The 16,528-nt window shown below is 45.2% G+C and overlaps 1 protein-coding gene across 13 annotated transcripts in view; it reads left to right on the top strand.

Moving 5' to 3' along the window:
• Positions 1–16,528, top strand: part of DST (dystonin) — a 572,762-nt gene that overhangs the window by 118,493 nt on the left and 437,741 nt on the right. The window contains exon 1 of one of the 13 annotated variants that reach the window (XM_040428587.1): positions 9,633–9,908. The exons of the other annotated variants lie outside the window; for them this stretch is intronic. Within the exon in view, the coding sequence (XP_040284521.1) occupies positions 9,809–9,908 (100 nt within the window). The 5' untranslated portion in view covers positions 9,633–9,808. Of the gene's footprint in view, positions 1–9,632; positions 9,909–16,528 lie in introns of those variants that run through there. 13 annotated transcript variants of the gene reach the window in all.

The raw sequence follows: 16,528 nt of genomic DNA, 5'->3' as shown, positions 1-16,528 counted from the left end.
GAAGCATACAGCCCTGCAATCTCCATGAACAAACATGAGCAGTAGAATGGATGCTAAAGGGCCCAGTGCGCAATATACCGCTGTCATCAGATGCCATGAAGAGCTGCCAGAGTGCTTTTACTGTGATGCTGTGGCACTTCAGCTGTAAAGTAGTAGACTACATAAGCCCTGCGAACAGAACGGACTAGTCATGAAATGACCCGTTTCCAGAGTGGAAGCAATGAGCTTCATGGATGAACTGCCGCATATAACCCTTGCAGACCGGCGATAGGAAACTCTTCTGTGTCCCCACTGGACCACACTCGGATGGAGTCCTTGTGTAGTTCATATGAATGAGTCCGTCTTATGGAGAATTGGATAAAGATATAACACGTTGTACAGATTTATGGTTGGTGCGGAAAATGAACCACATAGGGTCAGCAGTGTTAGGGTGCTGGTTGTACTAAACGTGGGCAGAACCCAGACATCACCATTCTGAAAGCAGCCTTAGGGCTCACTCACAAGATATTGGGGGAGATTTATCAAACTGGTGTAAAAAACAAAAAAAAAAAAAAACTGGCTTAGCTGCCTGATTCCACATTTCATTTTCTAAAGGAGCTGTGAAAAATGAAAGGTGGAATCTGATTGGTTACTATGTTTTCCTTTCTACCAGTTTTGATAAATCTCCCCCATTCTGCCTGGGTGCTGTCCAGGTGTAGAACAGGCAGCACGCTGAGTGAACACGGACACATTTGGGCTTATTCAGATGAAATCTTTCATGAGAACTGATGATATCTCATTCACGTTGAATCATTATTGTCTTTGACTTCATTCAGTTTGTCATTTTCAGCTTTTTCTCATCAGTGAAAATACCTGAAAAAAAAAAAAAATGTACACCTAGTGTCTCCTAGCAACCATCAGCGGAAAATGGACTGCACAGAGATGGCATGTGTGCTGCCAGTTTTTTTTTCACTGACCTATTGACTTGAGTGGGCTGGTCCAGCTTGAAAATGTATGACGCTAGAGTATGCTGTGATTTTCTTTGAACTGACAGATGGTCAGTATAAAAAAAAATGACACATAGACTGGCCCATTGACTATAATATGTCAATTTTTAGCCTGGGTGCTGTCTGTTTTACACGAGCAGAAGTCGCACTACATTTTTTCCGGAAGGGTAAAAATACTGCTCCACATTTTTAGCCGAGGAAGAGTACGAAAGTTGCAGTTGTTCAAATAAATAATACATAGGCCTAATAATGTTAAAGGGGTTATCCAATTCTAAAACTGCCCCCCACAATGCCCAGGCCCCTCCTATAGATCATACTTGGGATCTGTTCCGTTTTTTGGTGTTCCGTTTGCGTTCCGTATACAGAACCACTTCAATGGGTCCGCAAAAACAACGTAAGGTACACCGTATGCCTTCCGTTTCTGTATTTCCGTTCAAAGATAGAACATGTCCTATTATTGCCCGCAAATCACGTCCGTGGCTCTATTCAAGTCAATGGTTTCGCGAAAAAAACGGAATGCATCCGTATATCTTCCGTATCCGTTCCGTTTTTGTATACCTATCTATTGAAAATTTTATGCCCAGCCAAATTTTTTTATGTACTTACTGTTTAAACCTTATTGTATGCTTTTGTTTCCGATCCGCAATAAACAGATCACAAACGGAAACCAAATGGAAAAACGGAACGGAAGTGGAAACACTACTGAAACAGAAGAACGGATCCGTCTAAAACAGACCGCAAGATACAGTATTTTGCAGTCCTTTAACGGATCCGTTGTTCCTTTTTTTTCTTTCCTTTCTGCAAAAAATCTCTGTATGGTTTCCGTATGCGATCCGTTGTTTGCGGATCTCAAACAGAAACATGACATTTTTTATCATTATTGTAATGTACAGTAATGTGTTTTAACAGGGCAAAGTGAGTATGGATCCGCAAAAAACGGATGACATACGGATGTGTTCTGTATGCATTCTGTATTTTTTGCGGACCCATTGACTTGAATGGAGCCAAAGATCGTTATTTGCAGGCAATAACAGGACAAGTTCTATCTTTCAGCGGAATAGATATACGGAAACAAAATGCATACAGAGTAACATAGTAACATAGTATATAAGGCCGAAAAAAGACATTTGTCCATCCAGTTCGGCCTGTCATCCTGCAAGTTGATCCAGAGGAAGGCAAAAAAAAAAACCCTGTGAGGTAGAAGCCAATTTTCCTCACTTTAGGGGAATAAAAAATTCCTTCCCGACTCCAATCAGGCAATCAGAATAACTCCCTGGATCAACGACCCCTCTCTAGTAGCTATAGCCTGTAATATTATTACCCTCCAGAAATACATCCAGGCCCCTCTTGAATTCCTTTATTGTACTCACCATCACCACCTCCTCAGGCAGAGAGTTCCATAGTCTCACTGCTCTTACCGTAAAGAATCCTCTTCTATGTTTGTGTACAAACCTTCTTTCCTCCAGACGCAGAGGATGTCCCCTCGTCACAGTCACAGTTTTTGCATTCCTTTTTTTTGTGGAACCATTAAAATGAATGGTTCCGCAAACGGAATCCGTAAAAACGGAACGGAAAAGAAACCTGTTCGCGTGCAAGAAGCCTTACCCTGTTCCCCAGCACCAGCGTCACTCCGGATCCCTGCATCTCCCCATCGCATTGTGGGGAGCATTTTTAGAATTGAATAACCCCTTTAAGGGCTCGTTCACATGTGCTCTGTTCAAGGCCTCTGTCACAGATTCTGTCAAAAAGACTGGACAAAAAAAATCCTTGTATGCAGGACTTAGTCTGGTAAAAAAGATAAGACCCCGATCGGGAACTGAACAAATTGCATTATAGTCAATGGAGTCAGTTAAGCCGAGTTCGGCTCAGTTATGTGCCCTATCCAGTACTTCCATTTGGTTGCTTTGCTCATCTAACGGAGTAGAATAACAGAAATAGGTAGCGGTGGTGTGAACGTGCCCTAAGAGGTTGGTATTTATGGAGGGGAACCATTACTGGTCTAAATAACATCTCTCCCTTCTATTCAGTCCCCTCCAGTGTACAGTCCCATGTAAATAACACCAGCCCTCCCTTTAGCCCCTCCATCATATAGTCCCATGTAAATACTAGCACTCCCTTCCCTCTAGGATAGGGTTAATAAGCCCCTGGGAGGGGTCTGGAGTGAGTGCATGCCAGGCATTTATAGCCAAGTGATAAAGTACAGTCCAGTATACTGTATCTCACTCCCCTGTACTTTAACACTTGGCTATAGTTGCCTGCCCTACATTCACTCCTGACCCCTTCCAGGGGCTTAGAAAACCTAGACAGCCTACCCTGACCAACATTAACTAAAGTCCTCTGCCCACCAGGAGGCTGCTTACCCTGCCCATCCGCTAGCAGCATTGAAGATCGCGGCACCGCTGCACAAGTCTCCCTCTATAGCTTCAGAGCGATTCGCCGCATGGTCCGATAGCCCACCCACACTGACGAATAGGCAGCTTCCTTCCAAATAAGAAAGCTACTTGCTGCACGGAGCTTTGTTATTGGATACTTCAGACCGAGCAGGCAAGTTCTTTGTCTGAATAATTCCTCAAAGCCAATGGGCCAATGCAAACCGTTCTCTTCACTGACCATTGGTGTGTACAGAGAAAACGGCAGCATGCACCATCTTTGTCCATTTTTTCCATGCTGGACTGGCCCATTCAATAAATTCCAAAATTCCATAATACAAATATCCGGCTATAAAATATGGATGAGAAGGAATAATGGTTTAGGGCTCATCCTGACCTCAAACCCATAAAACACTTCTAAAATTGAGTAGGACAATTACTGCAAGCCAGGCAATATGGGTCGAGATCAGTGCTTGAGCAGCAGAGGGAAACAGCTCTCAGATTTATAATAAAATGTCCAGAAAGCACTTGATTTTTATAGTTTATGTTTTACTACTTAAAAAAGAAAATAAAGAAAAACATTTTTAAAAAATAAAATATAAATTCTGCTTTGTGTTGCCATATTCTGACACTTATAGCTCTTTCCCATCAATGGATCTGTATGAGGGCTTGTAAGCTGTACTTTTTATTGGTACTACTAAAGAGACCCTGTCACCATAAAATGCTGTACAGTCTGAGGGCACCAGGTTTTAGAGCAGGAGGAGCTGAGCAGATATATAGTTTTATGGGAAAAGATTCATTAAAACTTCGATTTTATACATGTGTATCTGTTTTTTCTGACTTCACCGTTCACATGGGAGGTGTTATCAGTGATTGACAGCATTCTCTGTGCAAAGGCCCATTCACACGATCGTATGGTCACCGTGCCCGTGTTGCGCAAATAGCGGTCTGCAAAAAAACGGGCACCGGCCTTGTAAACTCTGCATAGCGGGTGCAGACCCATTGACTTGATTGGGTCCGTGATCCGCAAGATAAACACGGCAAGAGATAGAACATGTCCGATCTTTTGCCGTATCTTGCAGATCGCGGACCCGTTCAAGCCAATGGGGCTGCGATGCGGCGTTTACACGGCCGGTGCCCGTGTTCTGCGGACCTGCTGTTTACGGTCTGCAGAACTGGCACAACAGCCATACAGTCGTGTATACAGAGATAACGGTCAGTCACTGATAACACCTCACAGCGCAGATTTAAATGTGGAAATTACAGGTTTTACTGAATCTTTTCCCACAAACATATACAATGCATTTGCAAAGTCTCAAGACCCTTTCACTTTTTTCAAATTTTGTTATGCTGTGGCCTTGTGCTAGAAATCTTTGCTCATTTATTGAAATCTTGCATTGACATAATTATTCAGACCCTTTAGGCTAGCTCTACACGACGACATGTGTCGCGCAACACATAGGGCACAACTGCACTGAAACATTTGTTGCGCAACATTTTTTATAATGATAGTCTATGGTGTCGCAGTGCAACATGCTGCGACTGCGACACGACAGTTGCAGAAAAATCCATTTCGAATAGATTTTTTGTGACTGTCGTGTCGCAGCATGTTGCATGTCGCAGTGCGACACCATAGACTATGTCGTCGTGTAGCCCTAGCCTTACTCAGTACTTAGTTGAAGCACATTTGGTAGTGATTACAGCCTGAAGTCTTCTTGGGTATAATGCCACAAGGTTTGCACAACTAGATTTGGGGGTTTTCTACCATTTTTCTCAGCCAATCCTCTCAAGCTCTGTCAAGTTGGATGGGAACCGTCATTTTCAGGTTCCTTCAGATGTTTGATTGGATTTAAGTGGCTCTGGTTGGGCTTCTCAAAGACATTCAAAGAGATGTCCCTAAGCTACTCCTATTTTGTTTTGACTATGTGCTTAGGGTCCTTGTCTTGTTGGAAGGTGAACCTTTGGCTCCGTCTGAGGTCCCGAGCACTCTGGATCCGTTTTTCATTAAGCATAACTCTTTACTTTGCTCTATTCAGCTTTTCCTCAACCCTGACCAGTCTCACTGTCCCAGCCACTGAAAAACACTCCCACAGCATAATCTTGCTACCACCATGCTTAACTTTAGCGATGGTATTGTGCAGGTGATGGTTTCCTCCAGGCTTGATGCTTAGAATTGAGATAAGAAAGTTCCATCTTGGTTTTATCAGACCAGAGAATCTTGTTTCTTAAAGTCTGAGAGTCCGTCAGATCCTTTTTTGCAAACTCCAGGTGGGCTTTCATGTGTCTTTTACTGAAGAGAGGCTTCTTTCTGGCCACTCTGCCATAAAACCCAGATTGGTGGACTTCTGTGGTGATGGTTGACCTTCTGGAAGTTTCTCCTATCTGGGAGCTCAGCCAGAATGACCATTGGTTTCTTGGTCACTTCTCTTACCAAGGCCCTTTTCCTCCAATTAATTAGTTTGAAGGGGCAGCCAGCTCTAGGAAGGGTCCTGGTTGTTCCAAACTTCTCCAGATCTATGCCTCCATACAATCCTGTCTCAGTGCTCTTCAGGTAGTTCCTTCCTCCTAATGGCTTGGTTTTTGCTAGTGTTGAGCGAAGCGAGATTCGGGTGCTACATCTGAAGTCGCTTCATTCAAAACTTTGGATTAATACTGTCCGGAGATTCACTCAACACTAGTTTTTGCTCTGATATGCATTGTCAGCTGTGCAGCTGTGAGACCTTACATAGACAGGTATGTGTCTTTTGTGTGTCAAATTCTGCAGATTTCTTTGCTGATTTACGCCTAGAAAACATTTGAGCACTAAAAAATAAAATAAAAAAAAAGAACTCTGCTCATCTTCCCTGGCCCTCTCATGGCAGCAATACACCTCTGGTCCCATGATGGCCTCTGTATACCCGGCCTCCTGTCATGATGTCTTGCGCATGCAGCCTATGATTGGCTGCGTCGGTCTCATATGACAATACTTGGTCACGGAAAGCCAGGTGTACAGATGCGGACAGGGATCCAGGCAAGAGAACCACGGAATCACCAGGCAAAGAGTGTTTTTTTTAAAATTTAGGACTTGCAGGAACTGCAGACAATCCTCAAAAATTGGGTTTTAACTCACTGGGGAAAATCCCCAACAAACCTGTGACCATTCTGTAACATAAGGATACAGCTACACTCCAGAAATATTTTGTAGGGTGTTATTGTAATCCATGAAAGATCTTCTGCCTGCACATCCGGATGGGAGACCCTGTGTGAACATGTGCTAGTGTTTCGCCAAGACATCCCTGCTAGAGCACACGTGAGATACGCTGCCAGTGCACTTTAGGAGGCATTCATATCAGCGTTTAGCTTTCTGTTCCTATTCAGTTCAGTTGTCATCCGTTTGAGCCATTTCCGTCTGAGATCAGTTTTTTTTAGATGGGGAAAAAACTGTACTGCATATAGGACTTTTTTTTTCCAGTCTACAAAAACTGATATCAGGTGATAATGTCTGTATTCAGCCCTTAGCAACCATATTTCTCTGTGCCTCTATTTCAGCTTCTTCCTAAAATGGCCTCTGCTGCACTTCCTGTGGTGATGTTTGCCCCTCCTTGAGGCCATCCTGTATTTCCCTCACTTCCCATAAGCCCTTGTTCTCCTCACATGCACTAGCACACAAGCAGGACCAATCAGAATGCAGACAACCTCCTCCACTACCCATCTTGGGGAACTGGGGGGCACTAAAAATCACTGGGGGCATGAAAATCATGAGAGGTCTTACCTGATTTCAGGCTGTGATCTCCAGAGTGGAGATCACAACCTGAAACCGGCATTTTTACAGTGTCGCGCTCCGATTGGTTAGTCTGCATAGGCTAAACAATCGCAACGATCGTCGGCAAGGGACCACTCTGATTGGTCCCTTGCCTGCATTACTAGAGTCTGCACGAAGGCTGGGAGGAGGAGCCAGTGTCCTACAACACTGTGAACGCGCATCCAGGGCTGAGCTCCTCCTCCCAGAGCTGGTCCGTCTCTTGTTTTGAAAAAAGAAGACGGACTGCACATGGCAACACTAAGGCTGCGTTCACACGGGAGAGATTTCCGTGCGGGTGCAATGCGGTAGGTGAACGTATTGCACCCGCACTGAATCCCGACCCATTCATTTCAATGGGGCTGTTCAGATGAGCGGTGATTTTCACGCATCACTTATGCGTTGCGTGAAAATCGCAGCATGCTCTATATTCTGCGTTTTTCACCCAACGCAGGCCCCATAGAAGTGAATGGGGTTGCGTGAAAATCGCAAGCATCCGCAAGCAAGTGCGGATGCGGTGCAATTTTCACACACGGTTGCTAGGAGACGATCGGGATGGAGACCCGATCATTATTATTTTCCCTTATAACATGGTTATAAGGGAAAATAATAGCATTCTGAATACAGAATGCATAGTAAACTAGCGCTGGAGGGGTTAAAAAAATAAATAAATAAATTTAACTCACCTTAGTCCACTTGATCGCGAAGCCCGGCATCTCCTTCTGTCTCCTTTACTGAACAGGACCTGTGGTGAGCATTAATTACAGGCATTATGACCGGAGTGACGTCACCAAAGGTCCTTTACCTGTAATTAATGCTCACCACAGGTCCTGTTCAGCAAAGGAGACAGAAGGAGATGCCGGGCTACGCGATCAAGTGGACTAAGGCGAGTTAAATTATTATATATTTTTTTTAACCCCTCCAGCGCTAGTGTACTATGCATTCTGTATTCAGAATGCTATTATTTTCCCTTATAACCATGTTATAAGGGAAAATAATACAATCTACAGAACACCGATCCCAAGCCCGAACTTCTGTGAAGAAGTTCGGGTTTGGGTACCAAACATGCGCGATTTTTCTCACGCGAGTGCAAAACGCATTACAATGTTTTGCACTCGCGCTGAAAAATCGCGGGTGTTCCCGCAACGCACCCGCACATTTTCCCGCAACACCCGTGTGAACCCAGCCTATGGCTGCACTAAGGTAAAGTGGCACACATTTGTGGGAGTTTTTTTTCTTTAAAGATAATACAACCGGATCCGTTCATAACGGATGCAGACGGTTGTATTATCAGTAACAGAAGCCTTTTTCCTGAACCCTGCCGGATGAAGCAAAAACACTAGTGTGAGAGTAGCCTTACATAGGTATTTGAATGCATTATTTTACAACTTTACAAGTTGAAAACTCCCCTTGTGGGGCAAAAAAAAAGGATAACATTTACTAAAACAATTTGTTAATGCAAATAGATAGTAAACATTTTAGTTTTTATTACAAAAAAGTTAAACATTTGTTACGACCTGTAAATTAAATTCCTAACATTCTGTAAAATTTTACGTACTAGGATGCAAAAAAAAAAAAAACGAAACACAGGAAAATAAGACCTCTCACTGCAGCGCCAGTGAAAAAATAATGTGGTGAGGGAAAAACTGGAAAATATGCTGCAGTGCCAGTATACAGATCTCATCATTTGTACTTGTGCTATGCCCCATCAGCCAGGCTGTGGGCAGGGATTTTAGCCATGTGCTATTAATAATGTATGAGGTGCCTGTGTTGTTATGTGTGGCAGTGCCCCTGCCCCCTGGTAGTGCACCTGTGATGCTTGGCATGGAGTTCCCCTGTGCATGCAGGAGATATTTTCCATGGCTGCACTTCCCAGTATTTCCTGGGGTGAGGCTGACAATGTGTGTGGAAACGTATCTGCCACGTCCTATTGTGTTCCATGTTCCCCTTCAGTTACTGCTGGGGAAGGTACAATATTCTGCAGCCGCTGGTTTTTAATATTTAAAAGATTTTTTTTCTTCATTTAAACATTCTGTAGCTGGGGAAGCTGAGAGCAGCCATTGTGGCTGGGTGTTCTTATAGCGGCCATACTGGTTGTGACCCAGCTTTCCTGAAGCCAGAATGGCTTGACGTATACTGGTAGTGTTGTTTCTCACACACATTTATAAACGGCTGTGGTACGGTTATTGGGGTGTGCAGTGTATACATTGACCATGGTCACCCACATTCCCGCTTTTCTGCCCTACGTGTACTATTGTAATCCCTGTCCATCCATGTATAGCGCTGACACACGCAGTCGCAGTGAGGTAGCCGTGTGTCCCTAGCGGCATGACACAAGCTGAGGAGATGCTTCCAGTAGCACAAGTGAGGGGACTGGTTTCATCTCGCAGCATTTTATAGCTGTGGGCGGTACTATCAGTCTCGCAGAAAGAGGGGGTTTCTCAGAAGAGCTGTGTAATGCCTCGGACACCGCCCAGCCTCTACTGTCATTGAGAGCCCGGAGAAGTCCTGTGACAGCTGGGGCACTGGTCTGGGACAGGAGGAGGCTGGGCACAGACTGGGCGTTTCCAGTGTCAGCTCCCCCCTCCCTCCGCCCCGTCACATCTCAGATTGTCCGTGGTGGCCGGAGCCCGGGTGTACAGTGGTCACAGGGAGCCGGTGCGCAAACTTCAGCCATGGCTTATTATATGGCGAGTGCCTCGTCGTCCTCGCAGCACCGCAGTGAAGAACAGGAATACCTGCAGGCCTACGAGGACGTGCTGGAAAGATATAAAGGTACTGGGCACAGTGGGCACCAGGCTGGCTGGCGGTCCAGTGCAGGGAGAAGGGCACTCACCTAAAATAGCCGCAGGCAGCTCGTCTCACTTACTGCAGATAAGGCATACTGCTGGGTGCCAGGCATGGAAGGAATAGGCACTGCCCTACATAGCCTGCTGGAGGATGCCCAGAGGACTGGCGTATATAACTGTAGTATTGGGACTGGCAGTGCTGTTGTCTGTGGAAGGTGATGTCTCTGTCACTGAGCACAGCTGATCGCAGATGGCATTTCCAGCAAGGTGCCAGCCAGTGTGCAGGCAGCAGGGCCAGTGACCGGCCGCTAATTGCCTTTATGCCAAGATACCGTTAATCTGATTGCAGCTCAGTAAAGACCCTGCCCTTTCTATTGTTGCCTTGTGGATCATGCCGTCACACCGGGGAGATTACACTAGGCTCTCGTCTACTTGCCCATGAGAAGCTTGCCCCCTTGCCATTCTTCACAAGGGCTCCGATTGCCAAATTAAGTGTGTTATTTAATGAGATGTCACTTTTTTAGTTTATTGCTACATTCAACCTTATATAACTTTATGTTTGACCATGATATACGATACCAGGCAGGTGGCACAGAGCGGTGCCCTCATACCCTGTACCACACCCTATCAGTGCATTCACACATGGCAAAAGTCAGGTGATTGTTTGTCAGTGGAGGTTACGGCGGGCAGTCGGCCGGTCTGGTTGGGCTTCGGTACCGGTGTGAAGTGCGGAATCAGTTAGATATCACCCCCGGCTAATAGACTGGTGTGTAGGTTGGGTTTTATCTCGGCCCTTTGTTAGGACCATTTTTTGCATAATTCGACTCTTCTTCATGGTGCAGAATAAGAAACATTCATTTCTGGTAAGGGTACGTTCACACTTGCGTTGCGTTGCCAGAACTGCCTGCCGGATACGGAAATCCGTATGCAAACGGTTAGCATTTATTTCCGGATCCGGATGCGGATCAGTCTGACAAATGCATTGAAACACCGGATCAGTCTATCCAGTGTCATCGGTAAAAACTGATTTCGGGAAACCGGAAGTGTTTTTTTCCGGTATTGAGCCCTGTGACGGAACTCAATACCGGAAAACTTTAACGCAAGTGTGAAAGTACCCTTAATCTGGTATTGTTGATGTTATAGTTAAATGACAAATGTAACTAGAAATCTACTACATTGTATCACACATGAAGGTAACTAGAAATCTGCTACATTGTATCCCACGGAGCGGTAACTAGAAATCTGCTACATTGTATCCCACGGAGCGGTAACTAGAAATCTGCTACATTGTATCACACGGAGCGGTAACTAGAAATCTGCTACATTGTATCACACGGAGCGGTAACTAGAAATCTGCTACATTGTATCACACGGAGCGGTAACTAGAAATCTGCTACATTGTATCACACAGAGCGGTAACTAGAAATCTGCTACATTGTATCACACGGAGCGGTAACTAGAAATTTGCTACATTGTATCACACAGAGCGGTAACTAGAAATCTGCTACATTGTATCACACCGAGCGGTAACTAGAAATCTGCTACATTGTATCACACCGAGCGGTAACTAGAAATCTACTACATTGTATCACACGGAGCGGTAACTAGAAATCTGCTACATTGTATCACACCGAGCGGTAACTAGAAATCTGCTACATTGTATCACACCGAGCGGTAACTAGAAATCTGCTACATTGTATCACACCGAGCGGTAACTAGAAATCTGCTACATTGTTTCACACGGAGAGGTAACTAGAAATCTGCTACATTGTATCACACCGAGCGGTAACTAGAAATCTACTACATTGTATCACACCGAGCGGTAACTAGAAATCTGCTACATTGTATCACACCGAGCGGTAACTAGAAATCTACTACATTGTATCACACGGAGCAGTAACTAGAAATCTACTACATTGTATCACACGGAGCGGTAACTAGAAATCTACTACATTGTATCACACCGAGCGGTAACTAGAAATCTGCTACATTGTATCACACAGAAGGTAACTAGAAATCTGCTACATTGTATCACACCGAGCGGTAACTAGAAATCTACTACATTGTATCACACGGAGCGGTAACTAGAAATCTGCTACATTGTATCACAGAGCGGTAACTAGAAATCTGCTACATTGTATCACAGAGCGGTAACTAGAGATCTGCTACATTGTATCACAGAGCGGTAACTAGAGATCTTCTACATTGTATCACACCGAGCGGTAACTAGAAATCTACTACATTGTATCACACGGAGCGGTAACTAGAAATCTGCTACATTGTATCACAGAGCGGTAACTAGAAATCTGCTACATTGTATCACAGAGCGGTAACTAGAGATCTTCTACATTGTATCACACCGAGCGGTAACTAGAAATCTGCTACATTGTATCACAGAGCGGTAACTAGAGATCTTCTACATTGTATCACACACATACTGTATAAAGGTAGGTACTGGTAAAGTATGGCGCAGTGTCCCTTGGTGGCAGGCTGTGACCGTAGACTTTGTCCGGTGATGTGAGCGCTCTCCTCAGTCATCGTTTTTTTCCTGACTTTTTTTACTACCATCACACAATAAGGCCTCGTGCACATGACTGTATCCGTTTGTGGTCCGCAAATCACGGATCCGCAGAATACAGATGTGGTCCGTGTGAACTGTGTGGACACATTGTTTCCGTTGTTGGCAGACATGTTCTATCTTTTTGTGAAATGGACATACGGATGCGGAAAACCCACTTATGTCTGTTTTGCAAAGGATAGATCGCGTCCTATACTTGTCCGCAACATGCAGTCAGTGGGTCCTCAGGAAATGGGGATGCAACACCGAACTCATCCGTATTTTGTGGATCCTCGGTTTTCGGTCGTGTGCATGAGGCCTAATTGGTGAATTGTTCCATTTCCCTTTTTTTTGCGCTAAGTGAATTTTTCTAGTCGGTGTAAATAATTGATGTTAAGGAGAAATGTTCTGATTAAACATTCAGGAGGACGTTTCTCTCATCTGAAGATTCATCTGCTGGGCTCATTTGTCTGCATACATGGACAGTTTGGGTCTTATATATACGCCTTGTAGGACTGCAGTAATATATGGGCTATACCATTATTTTTGCTGTGTGCCAGAATTCCATAGCCAATGTATTGTATGTCACCAGGGCCATTTACACTGCCCGATACATTATTGGGAACAAACGTTCCTGCGACAATCTGCCCATCTAAATGTGCCACCGATCACCCGATGAATGAGCAATACGTTTCAGGGCAGCAGATTGTGCAGTCTAAACAGATCTGCTGCCCAGAAACAATGATTCTGTATGAGGACGAGCAATCCCTCGTCCTCATACTGTGAAGGAGATCGCTGCCTGCAAATGTGCGATCTCCTTCACTGAGCAGCCACCTGTCGGGAAGGAACGCTGCTTTCTGGTCGGAGCTTGTAAACCTGCCACTTCAGCCACAGGGCACATCTGTAGCTCCTGAGGGGCATACTACTAGAATGCCATAGAATTTATCTCATGGTGCCAAAATGTATGGAAATGCAGCAACCTACATTCCCTAGTTTACCGATTAAACAGTGTAATATCAGGGCTACCTTATTATCTTACACCACAGGCATCCATGGTGCACTACACAGGTCACCAACCATCTTAAAGGGGGACATACTTTTTAGGCTAGTTTCTCATTTCCATTCGTGGTTCCGGCAGAGAACAGTCCGCCGAAGCTCTCTGGATCCGGTGCTGCCAGATGTTACCAGAATGCTTGCCCATCCCATTGACTATAATGGAGACCAGCAGAGATCCGGACGCTACCCTGCAAATATGCTGGGAGTCGGACGGAAAAAACCCGCTATAGAAGTGTGAAAGAAGCCTTAGTCCAAAGTGGATGTTTTCAACCAAAGCCAGCGTTCATCGAATGAAATGTACTACCTATGACAGACTGCCATCATCAAAAAAGAAGTCGTCCGTGTTTGACATGGTCTTCAGACAGATGAATTGTCTTTCATTCAAAGAAAGAATCTTTGTGGACAAAAGATCCCAGGCGGATCTTTCGTCCATCCCCCGGTTCCGTAGAACATGTAGGGGCAGTTTGAACTTCTATCTATTGTGTATGGCCTCCTTAAAGGGATTCTGTCACCTCTTTTTACCCTATAGAGATGCGGACATGCACGGCTAGATCGCTGCTAGCATGTCCGCAATATACCTGTCCCATAGCTCTGTGTGGTTTTATTTAGGGGGGAAAATGATTTTATATATATGTAAATCAGCCTGGTAAGGAGCCCAAGGGGCAGTACTAACCGTTCTGGAGCCCAGCCATGCCCCCTGTGAAGGAGCCCAGCACCACCCGTAACCAGGAATCTCCTCCTTGCTCACAAAGTCAGAACGCCATAATCTCGCGATGCGCGAGCTCGCGCATGCGCAGTGCCGGCATAGTGTTCCTTCCCTGTGCTGACATCAGCCTCAGGGAAGGAACTGCGCATGTGCGAGCTTGCACACCGTGAGATTATGGTGATCTGACTTTGTGCTGCCCCTTGGGCTCCTTACCAGGCTGATATACATATATATAAAATCATTTTTTACACTCAATAAAACCACACAGAGATATGGGACAGGTATATTGCGGACATGCTAGCGGCGATCTAGCCGTGCATGTCCGCATCTCTATAGGGTAAAAAGAGGTGACAGAATCCCTTTTAAAGACGTTATCTAACTACTAATTTGCCTCCCCATACGCCCGGGCCCCTGACAGAGGTTATACTTACCTGGCTTACCGGCACCCACGTTACTTCTGATGCCCACATGGCCACCGCTGCATCTCCTCGTCGTGCGGATGAAAACATCCGGCCTCGGGAGGACTGGGCAGCCAATAGCAGGCCGCGACGGGATCGATTCTCCCGAGTATCGCAGGCGTCAGAAGCTATGGTGCCGAGGAGGCAGGTAAGTATAACCTCTGTGAGGGGCCTGGCCTATGGGGAGGCATTTTAGGGGTTGGATAAACCCTTTAAGGCTTGGCCCTGGATGTCACAATGCATAATCAGTGCCTGTTGGTTCTTTTACTGAACAGATGCCCTCTCTGTATAAAAAGGAACTGTAATGAACTTTTGAATAAAAAGTACAGAAATGGTCTTTTTACTTGACAGGAAATCTTTTGTTCACAGTTTGACATGAGAATGAAAACCGGCATTGGCCTCAGCCAAATAATGACAGCTCTCTGAACAGGAGAAAGGGCAGCTCGATGAATGGCGGAGGGCTGCGGATATCTTACAGAATGTATCTTGATGTCCATTCTAATGTGGTAGAAGCAATGAAGATGTCACTGATTAGTTTCCATTCCTGTATACACGCAGGGGGCACACAGCCATTTTACACCCACCTTGGATATGACCTGTACCTACTAGCAGCCCATCATGCCTCTCTCCTCAGTGGAAAGAGTCCTGCCAATAAAAAAGTCATGTCGTTACCCCCACTGGGTCAGTACGTAATGAATTGTATGGAAAGCCTTGGTAACCGGACCACTCGTTGGTCTCTTGACACGTACTAATACCGCTAGCTTACAAGGTGCCGTCGTCTACTTCCCTCCAGGAATTTCTGGTAATATTGCACCTGGCAGGAAAAACTGCCTGCCTGGGAAACACATTAGGTTGTATAGGTTTTCAGAGGTCCCTATGGTATGACATCAGCGGTGTGCTTTTAGAGATGCTGACATTGTATGAAGATGATCTCATCGGTTAACTATCTAACTGTGGATCAGAGGTAACATCCTTTTCAAGTATTGAGGCATCCCACACACATACATCACTGCTAGGAACCAGGAAGGCGGCCGACGAGTGAATTTTCCAGAATGCTTTTAATGTAAGGGCAGGATTTTATGGTTTACAACTTTTCCAGCCATTTATTTTTTACTACTTCAGTGTATCAAAAATAAAGAAGTAACTTTGCAAATAGCCTGTGGTCTGCCGTTTTGTGTGCACAGCACCTATCCAGACTCGCACAACCCCTGTGTGGCCAGTACCAGCTCTTCCATCTCTCCCTACTCCTATACATTCAGAAGGTTAGAAAGAAGTAGGGGACATTACAAAAAGGGAGTGGAGGACTACACTGGGGTTTCAGTAGTCTCTTACCATTGAGAGGTATAGGTCCGCCTAGGAGCTGTATGCACACTATGGGGGACACTTATTAAGTAGGTGTACTAAAGTTACAGATTTTGCCACACACCGTTTTTGTGGCAAAATCTGCAATTTTCCCCCGCTCACGCCTGTTTTTGTAAGTGGAGCATGGCGTGCGGCTCATTTATCATTTTCCATGCTGGTTTTTGCCTTGCAAAATTGCTTAAATCTACGTCAGCAAGGGGGCTGGCGTACAGTCAAGTCTTTCGCACGGCCTGCCGGAGAAAGCGCCAAATTTATGCAGAGGCCTGTGCTTCCTCCACAGCACAGAGGGACTTAGGGCCAGTGTGGAAAATGCAGGTCTTGATGAATGTCTCCCAATATTTCTAAGGCCTCCTGCACACGACCATATGGCTGTTTCAGTATTTTGCGGTCAGTTTTTAACGGATCTGTTGTTCAGTTTTTTGTTTCCGTTGCGTTTCTGTTCCGTTTTGCCGTTTGGAAACTGAAGC

This window comes from Bufo bufo, chromosome 4 (genome assembly GCF_905171765.1).
Source record: "Bufo bufo chromosome 4, aBufBuf1.1, whole genome shotgun sequence".
NCBI classification, from domain to species: Eukaryota; Metazoa; Chordata; class Amphibia; order Anura; family Bufonidae; genus Bufo; species Bufo bufo.
The sequence above is the reverse complement of the archived record's forward strand: the minus strand, read 5'-3'. Positions and strand labels throughout refer to the sequence as shown.